This window comes from Coturnix japonica, chromosome 22, assembly GCF_001577835.2.
Source record: "Coturnix japonica isolate 7356 chromosome 22, Coturnix japonica 2.1, whole genome shotgun sequence".
NCBI classification, from domain to species: Eukaryota; Metazoa; Chordata; class Aves; order Galliformes; family Phasianidae; genus Coturnix; species Coturnix japonica.
The window spans coordinates 1,330,669-1,353,094 of NC_029537.1; the positions used below are offsets into that span (position 1 = coordinate 1,330,669).

General features: G+C 47.2%; 1 protein-coding gene across 5 annotated transcripts in view; it reads left to right on the forward strand.

The window, feature by feature from the left end:
- Nucleotides 1-3,853: 3,853 nt before the first annotated feature.
- The window catches only part of AAK1 (AP2 associated kinase 1), a 53,102-nt gene continuing 34,529 nt past the window's right edge, over nucleotides 3,854-22,426 (forward strand). For 4 of the 5 annotated variants that reach the window (XM_015882868.1, XM_015882870.1, XM_032448875.1 and 1 more), the window contains exons 1-3: nucleotides 17,923-18,035; nucleotides 19,300-19,408; nucleotides 21,010-21,152. In XM_015882868.1, the coding sequence (XP_015738354.1) occupies nucleotides 17,958-18,035; nucleotides 19,300-19,408; nucleotides 21,010-21,152 (330 nt within the window). In that variant the 5' untranslated portion in view covers nucleotides 17,923-17,957. Of the gene's footprint in view, nucleotides 4,144-17,916; nucleotides 18,036-19,299; nucleotides 19,409-21,009; nucleotides 21,153-22,426 lie in introns of those variants that run through there. The other variant, XM_015882872.2, reaches the window with a different exon arrangement.

Below are 22,426 nucleotides of genomic sequence, written 5' to 3' on the forward strand. Positions count from 1 at the left end.
ATGGGGGGCGGCATCCAGACAGAATGTCCGGGCACTTGAGCCCAGTGGTGCCGAGTCCATCTTTCTCTCTGTTTCTTTCATGGGCAGCACTGTGGGCTTTCACCATTTCCATGAGGTGCCTGCAGAGGTGGGAGCTGCTGAGAGCACGGCTAAATGCACTGTGCTCTCCTTCCTCCCGGAGCAGAAGTGGAATAAAGAACATGCCGGTGGCAGAGCAACTCGATGGCATTTATGCCTCCACCACCGGATGTAAATGCAGCAGCCGATTATTGCCAGCAGCACAGAAACAAACACTGCTATTCCACCTTTTAAGCAGTACATGAGGTCGTCTTTCACGACGACCCCATTGGTGGCTCCTTCATCAGCTGCACCTGAAGGAACAATGGTCAGTGCTGCGCCTCGTGCCCAGCAGGCGATCTCAGCAGAGCTCTGCAACAACAGAAGCTCCAACCGTCAGCCACAGAGCTCTGCACAGAACGAAGCAGGACACGTTTCAGACACACCAGCCACTGAACTGAGCACTCTTTTGGGAAGTCCATCCAAACTATCACAACTGGGATGTTGTGGGGAAGCTGGGACGAAGATTTTCGCCAAGGCCACACAGCCACCAAGCCCAGCCATCCCCAGCAGCCTTAACATGGCTCTGTTCATGGCGAGCAGGGAGCAAAGTAGCAGCAGAGGCAGAGGCCAGGCCAGCAGCGTGCTGGCTGCCTGCAGGACAGGCCACTATGGGCAGCTCTCTGAATTGCTGCCCTGCAGGCCTTTCCTGCTCCCCCAGCACAGCACCAGAGCTACAACAGTCTCCATCAGCTGCACCTGAAGGAACAAGGGAGGAAGGCCGCTACCATCCCATTTATGATGGGGGCTGCAGGAGCCACATGGGGGGCGGCATCCAGACAGAACGTCTGGACACTTGAGCCCGGTGGTGCCGAGTCCGTCTTTCTCCATATGTTTCTTTCATGGGCAGCACTGCAGGGGGGAGTTGTACTATAACTCCACGGGTGCTGCTGTGACAGATGTGTGAGGGGGGGCAGTGAGCAGGTGGATGGTTGGTGGCTGCCCAGAGTCAAAGCGGTGCAGCCCTGTGACACCAGCAGGAGTTGGAGCATCATCAACATCATCAGCCACACAGTTAAGAAATAATGCTTTTATTGATTGATTTGTAATTACAATAGAAACCTGGACAGTCACAGCTGATGGCAGAAGCTGTTGTTCAGGAGGGGGATGTGGTCCCCAACCCCAGGGAGGCTGCTGCCATCCCCTGTAGGATGGCAGTGGCTGGTGGGGCTGGGGGCTGCTGGGCTCATTCTGCACCACTTAGTGGAGTAGGACACTCCTGGCCCTGGGGGCTGGTGATGTGCTATATGTGCCAGCATATATTAATGAGTTCTTGTAATCGGCCATAAAGCTGAGCACGCTCTCTTGCCTTCTCTAAAAGTACCCAGAAGAGGTCAGTGTTCCCCAACTTTCTGATGATTCCCATGAAACACGACCATATGTTTTTAGTCAGAAAATGCTGATCTGTCCGGAAAGTTTGATCAAGAAGGATATATCAGTATTAATGTGCTTCTTCCCGGGGATTTGAATGCATTAATTTGCAGTAAAGGGAAACTGGGGATCACAACCTGCAGGCAAACAGCTCTGCTGACCGCAGCAGCAGAGCTCAAAGGTTTTTAAACAAATATAATGGGATTTTAGGAACTAAATGTGGGGTTTAGGACTGACAGTATCAGTTTCAGCTGGGACAGAAGCATTTCTCTGCTCGTGGGGCTAGTTGGGCATTGGCTGGGGGGCAATGAGCAATTGCTTGTGTGTCACTTGTTAAATGCATTCATATAGACACATATATGTAGTCACATGTGTTTTCCTTTACTCTATCTTAATAAACAGGTCAATCTCAAATCACGAGTTCTATTTTGTTGGGTTTCCTCTGGGAAAGGACTGGGGGAAGTGAGCAAACGATTGTGTGGTACTCAGCCACATCCAAGGTGATAACACGACTATATCACATAGACCCAAACCACAGCAGAACATCTTTTAATGAAGATTAAAGCCTGTGAAATGAAAGAATCCTTTCTTATTTCTTTCACATTTGTGTTTGTTGACTGCAGTTCCAACCAGGTGGACTCGCAGTGTCTTGCAAGTGCCACCTGAAGCAGGTACAGCTAGGAGGCATTTCACAGCACCCTATGGGCTCCCAGCTAATGACAGCAGACAGGGAGGATCAGGATGTGGGGCATTACATACAAGAACAGCCAGAATAAAGCTGATGGAAGGGGTACGTGGCCTATCCCCTTGGGACGGGAAGCTGTCAGCAGGATGGTTGTGGTTATTACCTTAATAGAGGAAGTAAGAGTCAGCAGGAAACTGCAAATGCATTCTGCTTTCCTCCTCTGTCCCGTACCCTATGCCACAGACAGAGGAGGAGTTAGAGCATGTCTTGGATGGGAGGGATCTTAAAAAGAACATCTAATTCCAACTCCTGCCATGGTCAAGGTTACCAACCACAAGGTTGTGTTGGCCATGATCCCATCCAACGTGGCTCTAAACACCTCCAGGGATGGGGCATCCATTCCAGCATCTGAGAACCCCCCGAGTAAAACATCTCTTCCTAACAACCTAAATCTCCCTTATTTTAACTTAAAGCCATTTTTCACTATCAGATTGAGTCCCTTTCTTGCTCGTAAGCTCCCTTCAAGTACTGGAAGGCAAAAATGAGGTTTCTTTGGGGTGTTCTCTAGGCTGAACAAGCCCAACTCCCTCAACCTACGTCACTCCAGTCTCTGAGCATCTTTGTGACCCTCCTCTGGACTCTGTAAGGAATGAGAGCCTTGATTCTTCAGTCATGGCTCCAGCTCATTTTTATACATCCCCTGGATCTCTGCACACCCAGCTCTGGCTTTTCTGGTTAAATGCTTCGTCTGAAAAGCCTTTATTTCTCCTGCTCCCTAAGAACCCCGAGTTTCATGTAATTTAAACTGAACTCCCCATTCTCTGAAGGTTTTCTGGGGGTCTTTGGATGAGGTGTGTTGCTGCTTATGGGCCTGTACGTGGCACTGGGGCGGATCCATCACTTTTGGGTTCAGATGCAGCCCCTCCTCACCCTGTTTTCCCCATTTTAATGGGATATTTGATCTCCCAGACCAATTGAGGCCTGTCACTCATCTCTCATTCCACCTTTGGGCTCCTCTATGGAGGTGCCAACACACAGACCAACTCTGTGCTTCAGGAGCAGCTCGGGCCGTGGGATCTGTTGCTATTATAACATTAATAAACCAAACTTAAGCTCAGTATTTCGAGATTAAATGTCACCACCCAGGCACGGCCCCTCGCTGACAGGATCCCCGCCACCTCTGACGGAGCCGCGTTGGCTGCTGGGAGTTGTAGTCCGCGCTGCAGCCGAGAGAGAGGTGAGGAGACAGTGGTGAGAACTACACCTCCCATGATGCAGCGCGGCGCTGTCAGCCCTGCTGGCCGCCATTGCAGCCCGCCCTCCCCACTCACAGGCCGCTCGGCCGCGCTGCGGGGGTGAAGCCGCGGTGTCTGCGGGCCGAGCGGGGACGTCGTAGGGCCGGGGAAGCAGCCGGACCTTCCTGTGCCGGCCATTTCCTGCTCGCCCCGGGGCCGGCGGGGGGCGGTGGCGGGCTCGCTCCCTGACGGGCAGCGATGCGGGCCCCGGGCCCTGGCGGCAGGCGGCCCCCGCCGTGAGGAGCCGGGGGGCTGCGGCAGGCCGGGCCCTGGGCGGGGCGCATGGAGGCGCCCCCCGCCCGCAGAGAGGTACCGCCCGGCGGGGGCGAACCCTGAGGGGGCTGCGGGGATAACGGGCTGTCCCCCTCCATCCCCCTCCGCGGTATTGCGGGTGTGACCCCCCCCGCTCCTCGCGCGGCCCTCGGAGCCCCCCCACGGCTTGAAGAAGAATTGGGGCGCGGGGCCTTCAGCTGAGCATCGCCCCCGGAGCTTTCTCAGCTGATTGCTGAGAGATGAAGAAGTTCTTCGACTCGCGCCGGGAGCAGGGCGGATCTGGGCCCGGGTCGGGCACCAGCGGCGGCGGTGGAGGCAGCGGAGGGCCCGGCAGCGGCTACATCGGCAGAGTGTTCGGCATCGGCCGCCGCCAGGTGACGGTGGACGAGGTGCTGGCCGAAGGTGAGAGCCCGCAGAGCTCCATCCCTCCTCGTTGGCAGGGCTGGGATCTTTGGCCTTGCCCCCGTGCTCCCCTCCATCCCTGCTCCCCTCGTATCTCGTTGTCCTTGGCGGTGGTATCCGCAGCTGGTGGCATTCCTGCTTATCCTAAGTGTGGTTTCGGTTTAGGTCTTGTTTTTTAAGTGTTTTAGGAACTGCTGGGCTGTCAGGAGTTCTTTACCTTTCCCTTTACTCAGCTCTTTGGTTGGAGGAGAAGGTACCGTAAATTAAGACCATAGCAGTCTTTCCTTGAATTTCAATCAGTCCAAGTCCTTTGGAATTTACATAGGAGTAAATTTCCTGTATATATTTGTCAGGCACAAAGGTTGGGTAGAGATGGCTGCGGTCTGGAGCGGGGGTTTGCTGTTTGTTTGCTTTTTTAGGGGGGGAAATGGAGATTCCAACTGCATTTTCTTCAAAATGAGTCGATGACAGAGCTGATAATGAGCAGTAGGTGTTATAAAACTCTGGATGTGTGCAGTCCTTGCATTGCTGCAAGCTGCTGCTGCTGCTGGTTTTGTTTGTAACCGATGCTGCAGATTTTACTGTCGTTTCATATTCTGTTTGTATGGACCATAGAGGATCTTATTCATGTCTTTGGCTGCCAACCTTAGCCCCGACCTTCAGAATGATGTTGGCCTCCTTAGACCTGCTGGCATCCTTTGCAGTTTCAGTCCAAAGCGGTGTTTTGGTTTGATCTTAGAACTGTGGAGGTGAGGTGGCTGCTCCATAGGAGCTGAGTGGGGGAGGACCTGCGTTGGCTTTTACAGAAAGAGCCCTAAAATGGAACTGTGTGTGCACTGTAGGTGTACAGGTTTGTGAAGAAGTCACCTCAGTTTTGAAGCAAATAAATCTGTGACCATCTTTTGGGTAGGTTCTGGTGTGTGCTGAGCTGAGAGGAGCACCAAACCCAGCCTTTAAACTACAATGTTTTCTTCTGCTGACTTGACATTTGCAAGATGAATTTGCCTTGACTGGTTCTTCAAAGGCCACTGTGACCCTGGAAGCTTTGGTGCTGGATGGGTTAAATCTGAGCCGCCGTCCCAGTGTTGGTGGTTGTGGTTTTTCTTATATTTTTTAATGCAGATTGGCCTCATCCCGGTTACACGGTGGGGAAGCAGAGGCTTTTTTTTGCTGATGAATAATCTGTTGGCAGGTTCTACCCGGGTGCTGGCAGCTCTGGGAAGTGAGACTGCCTGTCCCTGGGCTCAGTGCTGCTTGGCGTGCCCAATCCACAGCCACCAGAGGCGTAGGGTGATAGCAGAGATTGTGTGGGTGAAGACAATCGTGGAGACATCCTGAAGGAACTGCTGCTTGTCAGGGATTTCCCTGTGACTCCTAGTTCCTTGCCTGGCCTCTGGAGCTGCAAGGTCTTGTTGTACAGGTCAAGCAAGGTGTAGCAGGCCTGGAAAATAGATGCTGTATTCTCCTTTCCTGACCATGCTCTAAGGCAAAGCACTTTTTATTTTTTATTTCAGCAGCCCCCTAAAGAAAATGTGCTGAGCAGTTATTTTCTCCGCAGCGTGGCTATTGAAAGGTAGGTCATCTCAGGAGACAACATGGGTCATAAGTGCTGCAGCTTTGCATACCTCTGGCCTTCTGGATAGCTGGCTGTGCTCCCCGAGTGCTTGTAAAATACGTTTTTTCACTGACTCAGCTGGGGAGCTGAGCTCTGGACTACTGAGCTCTGAGGCTGAAGAACTATTTTGTGCATACAGTGAATTTTGGTGGTTCAGCAGTATCGAAAAGGCAACTTGGGAAGTCTTGGTTATTGCTGCTAAAAGGAATTTTCCCCTGGGAAACGCTTCTGAAGACTGGGAGGATTATCTCTTCTGGGAAGGACACGACTCCCATCCTTCTAAACCAACTCCCATTGCTTTAGAAGGGAGAGGAGGGGCCCATGTTTTGGTACAGCAGCAAAGCACAGAGAACAAACAAGATGTAAAAGCAGCTTAACAGTCTGAAATAATGGTGGATGATGTAGGGGAGAGTAAGTCACAAGCCTGAGGAACTGGTCGGACTAGAACTTTTGGCATTAAAGTGTTGGGGTTTACCACTGTCAAAGTTGTGACTGGTTGTATTAAGTGTGCTGAGTAATTGTGCTGGAGTGCAGTGCTTCTGGGCCAGGCTGGGGGTCCTTAATGCAGTACTGTGATGTGCCAGATGGCAGATATCTGCATGTGTCTTAGTCTTTTGGCAGAGATCCCCCAAAGTGCCCAGTGCAATTAGGGGGCACCTCCCACCCCCTGTCTGGATCCTCTCAGGTAAAGAGGAACAAGTCAAGGACCTTCCTTCTGGAATGTGTGTGTGGATAAAATAACACACCTGACAAATTGAAGTTCATTACACAGGTTTTAAAGAAACAGCAAAAGCTTCATCATGGCTTTCTTTAGCAGAACTGTAGTTCTCAGTGCTCATGAAGAGCTTGTTGAGTGTGTGAATGCACAAATTATGTCTAATGGGGAAGGTGACCCCCTGAGCTGCCTGTATGTGTGCCTGGGTTGACTGCAGAGGACTTGTGCTGGTTGCTGCCTGCCTTACCCCCAGTGTTCCCTTTCCCTGGACTTCCTGCAATACGCAGCATCACAGTGTGAAGTCATCATCCTTCTTCTGCAATAACTTTGACTTTCAGCAAACTCCATCTAAGATAAGTGTTGCAGGTTTGCATGATCCTCAAGCACTTCCAGGGTGGCTGTGATCAGGGTATCACTTGTTATGTTTGTTTTATCACTTATTGCCTTCTGCTTTCTGTCAGGGGCCAGCTACCAATCAGCTGACCACTAACACTTGGATTAGCAATTAACTATTTCTCCTCTCGGAATGGGACATGTGGTTTTCCTTTTTGCCCTTGCTCTTTTTGTGTACCACGTGAAGCAGTGCTGAGCTCTGCACTGTTTGATGGGGTACTGATTCCTCTGTCTCATAGCAGTCTGTGGTTTTTTGAGTGTACAAGCCAGGCAAAGTGATGAAGAACCCCATATGAGTTACTGAGTAAATGTTGAGGTATCCCAAGTGCTTTGGGGCTTTTATCAGTGCAGATTTTGCTGCAGCAGTGTGAGCCATGTCCTTAGCTGTAATCAGAAGAGTGTGAGTGGATTTAACTGTGTAAGGAGTTGTACCGCCATGCATTGTCTGTGCTCACTTGTGGGTTTTCTGCAGTACATCTGTGAATGGGTCTGGGGTTGTATATGGGGCAGAGTGATGTCTTAGATAGCAGCTCTGTTGGCTAAAAGCAAATATATTGGCTGTGTTAGCCCAGCAGAGCTAAGTCTCCTGCAGTCATCTTCCTAGGAAAGAGTCTTCTGTAGAGGGACTCAGTGATTTGTGATCGAGAATCCTGCCACATCCTTATGAGGCTGTGTGTTCAACCTTTATTTAGGGTCCTGTCAATGGCAAATACAGGCTTAAAGCATCCTACTCAGATCTTGCAGAAGAGTTCCAGTAGCTGAATATGAACATGCTGTTAACCCCTAGTTGCAGTCCCAGCAGTGATGGTTTGGATCTCAGAACAGGTATTCCACAGTGCTTTGGTTGTGCTGTGGGCCTTCTCTTTGCTTAGGAGCTGCCAGCAGTTGAAGAGAGCAGGTGCTGGGTTATAAATGTGCTGAAGACAAGCTGGAATCCACTGCGGGGTTAGCACTTGCTGCCTTCCAAGCTTCCACACCTGCATTAATCATGGCTAACAGGGGTCAGAACTGATTAGGTGCTGTACATTTGCATTGAGACTGGAAGCTGCTTCCTTTGAAGTTGGGTTTTATTTTTTTACCCCAGTGAAAATGAGGATTTGGACAAACTGTACCCACTGGAATAGCAGCTTGCCAACTGCAGGACTTGCTGCTGCTCTGGAAAATCACAAATGATTTGATTTGGTTTGTACTAAGCAAGTGTTTACTTATGTTTCCCATGTGGAAGGAGACGGGAAGTCTCTGAGCAGAAATGTGCTGTAAGCAAACTGGGCTCACAGAGCAGTTCTAGTCTGATAACAAGAGCTGATTGAGTAGATAACCTTCCCAGGAAAGTATGCCTTCATTCTTGGGCTGGGGTAAGTGTGAGATATCCTTGTGAGAGTAACAAGTGAAATCAGATCCCATTGCCTCTCTTCTTTGAGAATAGGGACAACGCTGACAACTATTTACGAGCATGAGGAAAAGACTCTGAAAGGCTTCAGTGAAACACTGCTATAAGGTAATCGTCTCTTTGAGTTTTTATCATTGTGGCAACTTTCCCTTTTCTCCTCTTGTGGGAGATGCAGGAGTTGCTGTTAAGTGAATGTTAATGCTAGCTGTCTATATTACGATGCAGTAGAATGGAAGCAAAGGAGAGCTGCTGTGGCTCCTGTAATGTTAGGATCTTTTGGTGCCCTGTTGCCAGAGGATCTGAACCCTGCAATGGTCTCTACAATTGTCCTTCCATTCCTTTTGAGGCTGCTGGGAAGTACAATAGTGAAACGCGTTGTTTTGGGAAGCTATGTAAATGCACAGCTGTTATTCAGACCCTGACCTTTCAGCTTGTCTCCTTCTGTAAGGTAAATAATGCTTGCAAGGTTGATGTGTGCTTTTGCTGCACAGCTCAAATGATGGCAGTGAAATCATTCCAAAGCATTGAAGAGCAGAGTGCTCCACGAGAGGGATGATGTGGTGTGGTTCATGCAGGCTCTCCTTGGATGCCAGCTGCTGCTCACTCAGTGTCACAGTGTGATGATAGGTACCTCTCTTGGCCACTCTTTTGGCCTTTACCTGTTGCTTTTAGTGTGGGAGATGTCCTTGCAGGAGGATAACAAACAAGTTCACCTTCCTGTTTCTCTACCTGATGACCAATTGTAGCTTAAGCTGTTGTGCTGTCTTTCCTCTTTAGAGAAGCAAAGGCCTCGTGGAATTTGTGTTTCTGGGCATGGTGGTTGTTCTCTGCAGAGCAGACAGAACGCGGCTGGAGGGAAAGGTGCAGAAAACAGTTTAACAAATGAGAAACTGAAGCCAATGAAGACTCATTGACTTGAGAAGGGCACTCAGTGACCAAGCTTTCTATTAAATGCAAAGGGAACTCCTTGTCTGGTGCTTTAATCACCGTGTCATTAATATTCATGTCACTGAGGAGCTTTCGTTGTGGGCTGGGGCCTGGTGTCACATCCAGCAAACCCAGAACAGCCCGTGCTCCTGGGAGCTGCCTGGCTGCCCTTGGCTGTGCTCAGCATCTGCCTGTAGTTGTGAGAAACACTCAGTGCCACACTTGAGGAGTCAGACATGATAACTAATGTGCGGTGTCACAGAATCACAGAATGACCCGGGTTGGAAGGGACCTCAAGGATCATGTAGTTCCAACCCCCCTGCCTGGCAGGGCCACCAAACATACACCTTTACTAGATCACGTTGCCCAGGAGACCCCATAGATCCCCATAGAGACCCCATAGACCACACAGATCCCCATAGAGACCCCTTAGATCCCCATAGATTACCCATAGATCAGGTTGCCCATGGCCCTGTCCAACCTGGCCTTGAACACCTCCAAGGACGGGGCATCCACAACCTCCCTGGGCAGCCTGTTCCAGGACCTAACCACTCTCCTAGTAAAGAACTTCCCCCTAACATCCAACCTAAATCTTCCCTCTTTTAACTTAAAACCATTTCCCCTAGTCCTGCTATTATCAGCCTTTTCAAAGAGTTTACTCCCCTTCTGGGAGTAAGTTCCCTTCAGGTATTGAAAGGCTGCAATGAGGTCACCCCACAACCTTCTCTTCTCCGGGCTGAACAAACCCAACTCCCTCAGCCTGTCCTCATAGGGGAGGTGCTCCAGCCCCCTGATCATCTTCCTGTCCCTCCTCTGGACCCTTTCCAAAATCTCCATGTCTTTTTTGTACTGAGGGCTCCACACCTGGACACGGTACAACAGATGAAGCCTCACAAGAGCAGAGTAGAGAGGGACGATCACCTCCCTATCCCTGCTGACCACCCCTCTCCTGATGGAGCCCAGGATCCCATTTGCTTTCCGGGCTGCCAGAGCGCACCGCTGGCTCATGTTAAGTTTCTCATCTATCAGGACCCCCAGGTCTCTTCTGATGATCTGCTGTTACTCACAGACCACATGAAATGCACAAACCCAACGTTGCTCGCATAGCATTCAGCAGGACATGTGACAGGATTAGACATGCATTGGATTTCTTTAAACTAATATGCTGTTTTTGGAGTGGATGGATGGTGATTTTGTACCTTTTGCTTTTATTTTTAAACTTAGCACCTTGTGAAGTACTTCCTTTGTACCTTTTGTCACCAAACAGGTTAGAAACGTATACAACAACCTATTATATGCAAGTTGGGTTTCTCAGCAGTTGCATAATTTCAATTGAGCTGGTGAATTAAATCCCTAATATGATGGGATAACAGTCACAAGGCTGCAGTTTTGGACCCCTAAAGCCCCTTCCTGTGGTGGGCATCTGACACATGAACCTATTCACATCTTCCCTTCCTCAGTGGAAAGACATTTAAGCTCTGTTCTGTGTAGGGCTGATTTTTAATTCTTTTTTTTTTCCCCTTCTCCTGCTGAATGATTACTGCTGTGTGTCTGAATTCCCTGGGAGCTCCTGGTGTGATAGTAGATACCTCTCTCCATCCTCAGCATGTGCTTTGGAGTTGAAAAGTTCATTGCTGTCTTCAGAGTTTGATTAGTGTAACCTACAGGAATGTTACGTAATCCTTAACTGGTGCTTTGGGGTGGTTCACTGTGATGACACCTGTGGATGCTGAAGCCTGGCTTCCTGTTGTTTAAGCAGAAGAAACTTGGCTAAAGCAAACCTGTGTACGCTGTTGTGCAGCCCTTACAGTGTGACATAGATTGCAAGCTAGTGTTGGTTACCTCTTCCACGCTGCTTTGCTTAGCAGAGATGTCTGGGTGCTACCATAGTAATGAAAATTCCTCAGTGTCTGCCTTGTCTGTTGCCATGAGCCCTTTGTGGATCCTTGCAAAATGCCTTCTCATGCAGTTTGCTGTTACCGTGGCACATAAGGGCTCCCAGTGTGGCTGGCCCTTGCAAACAAGTCCAGTTGAATAGACCTTGCCCTGGCCGTGCTTCCTTTCTTCCTCCTCTCCATCTCCATATGGTTCTCTACACAGCCAGGGCTGTTGCTCTTCTCCCACCCTGTCAATGGGATTCTCCCTTTCCTCTCCACTGCAGCTTTCCAACTGCATGTGGTTGCAGCAGCCCCTTGCTGGCTTTGCAGTTCCAGTCACGTTCACCCAAAAGTCATGCTCTGCTGCATGTTTATGCCACTGCTAATTTCTCTTGGAGGTGAATGAGGTCTCAGACCTCAGCATCCTCAGATGCCATTAGCATCTGCTTGGAGTAGCAGCAGCTGAAATGTGCTTTTTGAGGGCTGACTGATAACAAGTGATTTATATATATTTTTTAAGCTATGAGTTATTCATGACCCATTAATTTTTATTTATTCTAACTCTTACAGTGGAGGTTCACCCACTAAAATTCTCTCAACAGAGAGGAACTGAATCTGCTTTGCCAAGTAATCTACTTTGGGTGCTGTGTCTTGCACTGTAATAAAACACTGCTCCACCAGTTTTGAGTTTCCAAGTCTGCCTGTCAGGGAGGAATCACGTGGATGCGCAGGGGTGCCTAGTCCTCTTGCTCTGCTCCGTTGTGACTTAACATGCTTCTCTTCTGCTTTAGGTGACTCTTCTGGTTGTGTTATGCTGCACACTACACTGAAGGCACTCCTGGCCATGACTGCCACACTGACATTAACTCTGACATTCTGTGTATTTAAAAAGCATGCAGGCGAAGGTGGAGCCTGTAAATCTAAATCTGGCTTGTCATGGCCTAGTTATTGCAGCACTGACACTGAAGGCCCTCTAATGATGCTGTAATATTGGATAATCACATTAAGATTCTCAGCTATGGTAAGTGTGTGTAGGACTGCGTCCCTGCTTTATTCTTGCTGAGAATCTGGCCCATCAGCTCAGTGAGTTTAAGCCTTTGTTTTACCTTGGGAGAAGTCTCATGTTAAATATGTTAGATGCTCTATTCAAGGTTGTCTGTCAGCTATCAGAGCTGAAGTAATGCCACAGCTGGAGCTGTGAGAGCTGCTGTTTTCCTGAGTTGGCAGTGTGAGCAGTACCTAGAACGTGGTGCTTGTGCTGTGTTCTTTGCCTTGGTGGTGAGTATTGTCTAATGGATGTGTGACACTGCAGATATTGGTGCAGCTTTTGTCTTTTATCCTCCCCCTCACCTCGCACTGAATCAGCTGTGCAGTGGTTGGGGTTTGCACCCTGCACAAATTACAATTACAGATAACATCTCATCAAGCCAATAAAACATGCAGACTGTACTGTCCATTTATGGAGGCCAAATTCGTTCTAGCTGCAGTGTGAACTGGATGGAGTGATCGTTTTTTTCCCTGCTATAAATGCTTATCAGTGATGGAAGAGCGTGGAGCCTGATGCCTGAACCTTGAGACCTGGAGCTCCAGGGCTGCATGTGCTGTTCCCATTCCTGCCACTGACTGTCTCTGGGAAGCACAAGGGTGAATGTCACTTCAAGATCTGCACTGCTCAGAACTGCTGTTAATATCAGTATGAACCAGGTGAACTCAGAAGCTGCATTGCTTTCCCCACACTGCTTTCCTCTGAGTAGAAGCAAACCTTGAAGGCCTGTCCTTCCCCTGGTGGAAAAGGGTTGCGCACAGTCATTGTGCTCTGCAAGGGAGACAGGAGTTTCTTTGGGCTGAGTTTATCTCAGAGCTGTCCTGGCTTTGCACAGTTTGCATCTTTGACACTGAGGAAAGTGGGAGCAGAGAGAACATTCCAGGCAGAGCTCAGTAAATCAGGGGTTGTGTCATCTTGACTTTGCCCAGTGATAGAACTGTGATAGTGAGCATTACAGCCCTGCCACAAAGCCTGTCTAACTACTGTGGCTTCTTAATTAAAACCTGAACCACTTTAAAGGAAAAAAAAACAACAGCATAATGACCCAATGAGGGCTTGTTTTTGGCATCTCTCTGTCTCTAAGGGCATTGGAGATGGTTGATAAAGCAGAAGGACAATGTGCAGTGGATCCTGACTGTTCCAATTCCTTGTTCTGCATCAAGGGCAGAACGCTTTATTATATTGATCCAGGTTTGTGGGAAGGCTGGGTAATAAAAAAGGGATAATGCTGTAAAAGGAATCTTATTTTAGGATGAAGTATCCTGTCCTGGAAGCAAAGAGCTTGAAAATGGTTGGGTTGTTACATCATAAGGGCAACGGTGGGATTTGAGATTGTCCACGTTTCAGCAGGTACGCTGCGTTAACATACCTTCCTTCTTAGGCAATGAGAGAATGGAATAAAAGATAGCAGAAGAATATTAGTGCAGATTAATACCGACAAAAATAGCTGTATAATCCGAATGCCTCTCACAGCTGAGTAGTGGAACTACAGTTAGAATAAAAAGCCTGTATAACAAGCAAATAACACAAGATCATCATGCAAGACATGGCGAATGAGGGACTGTTGCTCTTAACCACATTATTGCAGTGTTCTCTGCCTTCTGTAGGTGCTTCTTCTCGGTGTGACGGCCAGACTCATGGTGTTGTGTACAGTTGACAGTCTTTGGGGGTCTCTGCAGCTCAGCAGCCTTAGCATGGCCTGAGGAGAGCATCCCAAAGGAACTTAGTTTATTTTCCTCCAGTCCTACAGCTGAATCACTTGTCCATCTTCATCTGTGGTTTATGGGTGGGGAGGACTGAGCCCAGTTATTGCTTCACCTTTGGAAACGAACACTGTAGGAGAGCTATGCTGGTACGTCGGGGAGCTTTTCCCTGATGTGCTCGCAGAGCTTGATGCTAACTTTGGCTGAACTTGTCTAAAACAATTACAGATGTTTGGACAACATTAAGCAATCCTATCTTTTTTATTCCTTGTCCTTTTCGTTTGTAGTGAAGGGGGTAAGTGATTTGCTGAAGCCATCTTCAAAAGATGCCCCTGTTGTCCAGTGGTGGGTTGTGTGCTGTGTGGTAGCTGGTTGTGGCTGCAGCTGTGGAAAATGGACCTGTTTTAGTAATGCTTAGGGAATGGTGAGGCTGGAAACACCCTGAGCAAAGAGACTCGGTATGGTTTTCCTGTAATTGGATCACAGCATCCTGACTTAGGAAAGGAGGGGGGGGAAACATGAGCCTTCCCCTCTTGTACTTAAGAAAGTCAGTGCTAAGGAAGTTCCTCTGGCCTGCTAGATAAGGCGAGATATGACATAATTCTTGGTGGGTAGGAGTTAATAAGATTTGGATTGTGCAAATGAGGAGTGGCTTTGTGCCTGGTTCAGCAAAGCATCTAAATTGAAGTGTCTGCAAGCATAACAGGGGTTTCAAGTGCTTTGCTGATGGTCCCTGGAGGCTGTCTTCATTGGAGGGGGTTATTGGGGATCTCTGAAGAGCACTTGGTTGTCCTTTTATCTTCTATGCTAAAGCACTGTGGGCTGTCCCGCATGCAAAGCTTTGAGGTGGATGAGACAGCTAAAACACAGAAAGCTGGAAACAACTGGATGACTAACCACATGTGTTTTTCCTACTCAGAAAAGAATTTCACCCCTGAAAATTAAAGTTTTGAGAGGCATCCAGTACATCTATCAGGGTCTGTGGTAATTCCAGATATCATTAATTTGTTGATAGAAGGGAGATGGAGAAAACTCAAACTGAAGCAATGTGTGGTTTTGGGTTGGGTTTGGGTTTTTTTGTAATGATTTGGTAGTTGACTCTTTCAAGCCCAGTGATTTGCTTCTACTTAACTGGAAAGAGGGGTGACTTCAGACCTCTCTGCTTTGGGGCTATGTGTTCTAAGGCAGCTGGAAGATGTATCTATGCCCCTGAGATGCTTTGTGGCTATTACTGCAGAGCTCGAACATGCAGCTGGGAGCTCATCCTGCTGCACATAATGTCTTTGGGAGGTTCGCTCAGCATGGATTGTAATAGGAAGTGTTCTGAAAAGTGTATTTGGATGAAGCTATTTCTGTTTTCTCAGCTCCTCCAATGTCTCTTGGTGGTGGATCAGCACAGCAGGGTAACGTGGCAAATGCACTGTAGCATTAATTTTGCAGCTTGTTTGGAAGTAACATCCTGTGCCTGTTTTCAGCTGGACATTGCTGGCTGCTTGCAGGAGTATTCCAGGCTTTAGTCACTTACATGCACTAGTGCTGTCTTCTTACCTCTCTAAGAGGGATCACATACAGCCTCATGCAGCTGGTTTTACCTCGGTTAGAAGTGGCTACGAGGAGCTGTGCATCCTGCTGAAATTACAGAAGGGCTGAAAATACAATTGCCAGTGCTGGAAACCAGCCAGTACACTGACACAAGCTGCATGGAAACATGCTTTGTATAGCCAGGAGATCACTGGAACTTCACATTTTTTTCCAGCATATCCTAAAACCTGTGTGCTGGAAACAGAGGCTCTGCCTGCCAAGATGCGAAGATGTTCCCAGTGTCTGCATTGCTTTGCCTCCATGCTTTGGCCCAACCATGTATGTACAGCTCTCTGACTTCACTTGGGGCAGCCGAGGCTCTTGGGCTGACCTTGGCTGCTGTGGAGTTGCTCCATTCCTGACATGTCTGTGGATCGTGGCAGAGCTGCCATATTGCATTAGGGCTGGCAATGTCTGGCCATTGTTGTGGTTGCTGAGAATAGAAATAAATGGTCCTGCTGTAATGCGTATTTGGTGCTTCGTAATCGTTGCCTGTCCATTTGCCTGGCATCTATTTGCTTTTAACTGTGCCCAGATTTAGCAGGATTGGGGGTTGGACTGGAATAACCAGGAGGAAGCTGGCTGCGGTCAGAGCTGAAAGTCCTTGGGGTGGTGGGGCTGTAGATATGCAGCATGCAAGGAGGAAGGGATAAAGGCAGTCAGCAGCTAAAACATGCTGATTTTAATAGAACGCTGTTGTTTGAACTTTCTCTATCCCTTTCTGCTTCCCTCATCCTCCTCCTGCTTCACAGTGTGGTGCAGCCCTGTTCTCTGCATGCGAAGCTGGGAGCGCTGAAGCCAATTAGCAGAGGAAGGTGTAATAAGTGAAGAGAAACTCCAACTGGGGTGGCATTTTCTGCACCTCTTCTTATTTTAAGTGTGCAGTGAAGTTTGCTCTTGGTTTTGTTGTACCTTTCTGGACCACATCCTGGGGATGTCAGTAAGCAGGGCTCAGTTAGCTGCTATTGGTGGGGAATATTGTGACCTGTTGTGAGTTATCAGAGCAGGGGATGCAGTAATATCTTAGAACTTATGCGTGTTCTCTTGAGTGTTTATGGATCAGATCCTGCTTCTTGAATGGCAGAGGATAAAAAAATAGTGCAATATTGTGTAAAAATGACACTATGTACCCTGATTAAATCCGTACTTCTTTTCTCTCGAGAGAAGCATGCTGCTTTTACTAGTAGCAAAACTGTCACGCTTTAATCAGCCATCAGTGGGAGTTGAACAATAAAGCGACCAAATGGGTAGGAGCATTTGCAGGCAGTGTAAGCGAAATGATTTTGCACAGCTTCCGTTTGCAGTGCTGTCAGCTGAAGTTTGCAGGAGCTGAAGATGAGAGAGAAAAGGATGCAGGATACAACTTCCCCATGGCTGTAAGTGCTGTTACATCAGATGCAAGGGCAGCTCTTCAGCAAACTTTGCCTTTCTCTTCCTTGGTGCAGTTCCATGTGGTGTATGTGGCTCTCTGCTCTATGGGGAGGGTAGTGCAGGCTGTGTTTGTCAGCTCCATTATGTTGATGCTTCTCTGAGTTCTGTAGTTTATCTGCCAGTTAACCCTGGTTGTTAGTAAGAAAACCAGCCCTGGATCTGGACTAGAGGAAAGGTACATTGCCCAACACTTTGCTAATGTGATATTAGCAGTCAGTGTGAGGAGATACCAACTCCACTGAAGCAAAGATTTGAGAAGATGATCCTTGAATTTAGTGGATATCCTTTTATTTTTTATTTCTAAAACGAAGTTGAATTGTTCTGTGTTTTCTGCTCAGCTCGTGTTTCTTTCTGCTGAGCATGGACTGTAAACAGAGATAGGATATCCTGGTGGCCTCCGGGCTGTGAGAAATGAGCTCCTGCTGGAGCTTCTCATTAAAGAAACAGAACTGCTTAGATGCTGACTGAGACTCTGGAATAAAAAAGAATAGTTGTTGTTGTTGTTGTTTCAGTGCAGTGTTTTCTCCTCCATTTCTGTGGTTCATATTATACAGTCCAAACCTGATCGCTCCAATGACTTGAAGAAGTGGGATGTTTTAAGAAGGAATTGGGAAAGTAGTGCTAATGACGCGTCCCTTTTTTTTCCCCTTCTTGTTCTGTCCATGTGGGAAAGCACTAACATCAAACCATGTGTGGGGGATGGATTTCTTCTGCTTCTTACATTACAAAGCAACCTACATGCTTGGAAAGTTGGGAAACGTTTTTGAGTTGAGGCCTCTGGAAGTTCAGTGATGCTCCATAGCTCTGATTTCCATCCAAATTGTTGTTGCTGTTTATACTTCACCTTTACCCATTGTAATAGAAATGAGTGGGGCAATGAAGAACTGTCTGGCAGGATACTCAGTAGATTTAATATCTTGTTATGACTGAGATACTACACATTTAAGCAAAGCTTGAAGCCCAGGAGATGTGAGGGGGCACATGGTGCTGTTAGCTGCCGAGTGCCCTCTGTCTACTGGAGGCAGGGACAAGAGTCAGGAGCAAGGGCAGAATAGTTTCTCTGTTACTGAATGGAATGACTCTGTGTTTTTTGCATGTGGACTTGCCATAGTGCTTCTTACAAGGCCTAACAGTGGGATGAAATGTGCCCTGAAGCGGATGTACGTCAATAATGAGTACGACTTGCAAGTATGCAAAAGAGAAATCCAAATCATGGTAAGTCACAACTTCCTTCTGGGGGCTGTGACTGAGAGCCTCGTCACCTTCTGCCTGTGAGCTGTGCAGAGTTGTGTCACAAACTGTGGGTTTCCTTAGCAAAATGATCATTATTCTGGAAGGTCCAAGCTCCAAGAGTTACAAAGTGATGTAAAATATCTTGGGTTGAGCTGGGACAAAAGAAACTGCTTAGTCAGCTCCAGACCTGATGGGAAAGGGAAAGAGCTGAGGAGGTGTATGTTTGGGGGGTGTTTATCTTCTAGGTTTCACCCATATACAAGGGGTTACTTGAGAGGATAGCTATTTTTAGTGGTAGTTTTAAACATAGCATCTCTAAACAAAGAAATAGAGGTGATCTAACTGGGTTTGGTGAGTTTTGCTTGAAGCCCAGTAAGCGTAGGAAGGAATGCTTCTGGAATTGTATTCCCAAGATATCAGTTACTTAAAGTAACTGTGTGGTGAGGAATGGAAGAGAACATCCTTGTTCTGCTAATTTACAATATGAGGTATTGGTTTGAGGTGGGTGATCATATCAGAAACTTCCATCTCCAGTGTTATTTAAACTAGCTTTTAATTAGGTTAATACTTTCAGAGGTAACCTCTGGATTTTGTGTGATAATGCAGTGCAGCTTTTGGGCATGCTTTGTCCTTACCACAGTTAATGCTACGTAGGTAAAGTTAAGATTAGATCTTATATCAAAGGCTTTAACTGTGCTCACAAAGCTTGCCTCCTTGGATTTTACTTGCTAGTGCTTTCCATTGTCTCTTTTTGGAGCTTGGCTAACCTGGAAAGCAAAGGCAGGAAATGTCTTTCTAACTTTTTTGCTGCTGAATCATTATGATAAGATTGGAGCTGCTGTGTGCAAGTGGAAGATAGAGAGGTAAAAAAGGAAGCGTAGCACAAACCATGTGTAGCCACTGCAGACTGCCTGCTTGCTTCTCCCCTACACAAAGAAGGAGCAACTCCAGCAAGCTTAACCTGAGCCATTGAAGGGAACATCCAAACATCTGGACTGACCCTATGGGAGTTAGTTCTGTAGGTTGTTTGTTTCACTCTTGCTTATCTCAAATCATTCTGGAAGGAAAGCAGGTGGAGACAGGCCTCAGATTCAGTCAAGTTGTGTGTAGTGGTTAAGCCAAAGTGACAGGAGCTTGTGCTTAGGCAGGGGAAGAGCTAGGAGAGCTGAGTGTTGTAGAGGAACCAGATTAAAATGCTGCTCATCCTGTGTGGCTGTATAATGCTTTGAATGTGTTTATTTTGCAGCGGGATCTATCTGGCCACAAAAACATTGTAGGATACATTGATTCCAGTATAAACTCAGTAAGCAGCGGTGATGTGTGGGAAGTGCTGATATTAATGGACTTCTGCCGAGGTGAGTGTGGGCTCAACGTGTTGCTCATCTGTAGATTTGGCCCTTTCAGTGCTTACAGGAAACTTGCACAGCATTTTCCTTTCATTTCAAAGGGGAAACTATTCCTAGGCAGGGCCCTTCCTTGAATACTGAGGAACTGTTGTGAAGAAAACAAAGCAGAAACTAAACGTAGGGAAACAGCTGATATGTGAGGTTATGCTGCCTCTGTTGATTCAGCTCTTACTGCCTTTGCTGGGATGGTCCTGGATCCTTTTTGTTGTGAAAGGGAACCCTTTAGTGTGCATATGTAGCTGTTTTCCATTGGCTGGTACACACTGAAAGTGTTGTTCTGTAGCTGCGAGGCTGTGGAATGAAGTTATTCTGTACTGCACATCATGCAGCAAACTGCTTCTTTTTCAGCCTGATTTAGGATTATTCTGGAAGAAGCTTGAATTGGACAGTGTGAAGCCGAAAAACATTCCTTTTACCTCTGACCTTTTTTGTTGTCTGTCTGTAGCCAGACAAGCTCTTCCACTTCTTTCCAGCTGTCCTAAAGCTTTAATCTCCTGTGGCTGGGATGTGGTGTTTGGAAAATGACGCACAACCGCTGTGCTCAATTAGCTCTTGAAGGAAAAGAGTGAGCAGAAAGAATGTTTTGGCCAGGTGACTTCAGAAGTCTGGCTGTTCTGGGTATTGGCAGCTGATGGGAATGTGTATTCTTAGCTTTTAACCTGAGTCAGGTGTGCTATAGCAAGAACAATTAGATTCTGAAGTGCCTTTAAACATGCATGGTATGTATTTCTGGACTGCCGTGCTGTCTTTGTTTCTTCTTGAGGCAGGAATTTTTACTGACCTGTGTTGTGTTTGCTTGTAAAAGGAGGAACATTATGTGTAGTTTTTTCACAACAAGCTTCTGTTGTGATTCCTTTAAGTTTAATCCTGAATATCACAAGGAGTGTCTCAAGGAAGGGACCCGACAGTGAAGTAAGTTCATACTCAGCTCTACGTTACAGATCCCACCTTGGATAGGAGTGTAAATGTTGGCAATTCAGAATCCTCCCTTGTCATCTTCCCCTCTATGCTGGATGTTGGGCTTAGAAAGACAGAGTGTATTTCGTAAGGTGTCTTCTATGTGAAAGAAGGGCTGCAAAGTAGTAGTTCTCCTGTGGCTTACAGATAACCTTCTTGGCACATGGTTCTCTTGGTCTTCAACACTGAAGCATTGAATTTTCCTTTGTTAATCTCCATTTGTGACAAACAGCTGCTTCAACTGAATTAATGCATCTTTATGTGCTGAACTGCACTCACTGAGTGCAAAATACAGCTGGACTGCTTCCTGAGCTCAGCTTTTCTTCAGAGCTTTAGCGCTATGGATATGAATTTTGATTCAGCTTTACCAAAGGTTCGAATATTTTTTTTCCTCTGTGTACTTCAGATGTTTTTTGGGGAAGAACAAAGGCCTTTACAGCCTTTGAATTTGATCTCATGAGCTTTTCATGTGCTGATATCCAGCCATGCTTTGGGGTGTTGTCTAAGGCAGGGTATGTCTGGTAGGAATGGGGCTCGGACTGGGCCTGGTTTAGCTATGCACTCTTGCCCTCATTCTTGTTATTTTTCCTCAGGAGGACAGGTGGTAAACCTTATGAACCAACGCCTTCAGACGGGGTTCACAGAGAATGAAGTCCTACAGATATTCTGTGACACCTGTGAAGCTGTAGCAAGGCTGCATCAGTGCAAAACACCAATAATCCACAGGGATCTGAAGGTGAGTTTTGGACTCCAGTAAAGCAGGAAGGGGATGTGTGTGGTCCTGAGTGTGTGTGTTGTCTGCCTACACCGCAGCAGACGGGCTCTGAAGGCTGGTACTGTGTTGTTGTTGTTAGTAATAAGAAGTGGGTATAAATACCTCTCTCTATTGAAAGATTAAAAGAAAAAAAGCCTCTCATGGCTGCTTACCATATGTTTACCGTCTATAGATCTGCTTTAAAAACACAAATGTTTCAAAAATTCAGTTTTTCACAGGAGATGTGCCAGAATGTATGTGATGAGTTATTCACAGTGACTTTCTACCACCTGAAACACCATTGATATTATAGTCGTTCAGAGAAAGTGTGCTGTGTGTTTGCTTCTTGGACCCACATGAAAAAGATCACTGCAGAGACGTTGGCTTTGTGGCAGGAGTTGTTAGAAGCTTTTGAAATCAGCCTCTAACTGTTGACCATGAAACCATGTGGATTGTAGGGCTCTCTGTGCTTAGATGGGAGCAGAGCAAGGCCAGCAGGGAAAGCTTTTGAAAAATCCCATGCCTGTAATCAAACAAACTCAAAACGACGTTTCCTTTTTCTCTCAACTAGCTCATAAAATGCCTGAAAAATAACTTCAGTCCAAAGGAGGCTTGTGCGTGCATTTGAAATTCAGATGTGCTCCGAGGGTCAGGCTCTGTTCTCAGCCCTCAGCAGCTGTTTGTTTTGTGCTGCTCGCCTTTGTTTTCTAGGAGTATGAAAACCAGGTAGCACAGGGGATAAAAACATGTAGGGTTTGGTATCTTTCTGTGTGCTTCAAGTGATTGTGACCCCTCTGCACAGTGGGTTGTCAGGCTGGTGTTTAGTTTACTGAGTGGAAGGGGGGAATAAACTTATCTAGTGCTAATAATGAGGACTTAAACAAGTGCCCTATACATGGTGACAGTTGTGTAGTTTGTTTTTGTTGGTGCTGATAAAGCCTGCTTGATGAATGTCCTGATTTGAATAAAACTTGCAGGTTACTTCAGTGAGAAGCCACATCCAACTTCTCAGCCAGATAAAGTGGAAGGATGCTTCTGGAAACGTTTAGACAGTGTTTGAACGGGGCAAGGGATAACGCTGTCAGTGCTGGTCTCTTAGGGAGCAGCTCTGTGTGCGATGCTTATTCAAAGCAGATGAATGGCAGAGGCGAGGAAGAAGGGTTTTTTTCACCCCTTGTTTCATGCCAGCATTTCCCTCTCAGCTTTAATTTGGTGGGATTTCTCAGTGCGTAAAATGCTGACTCCTTCACTTTCTT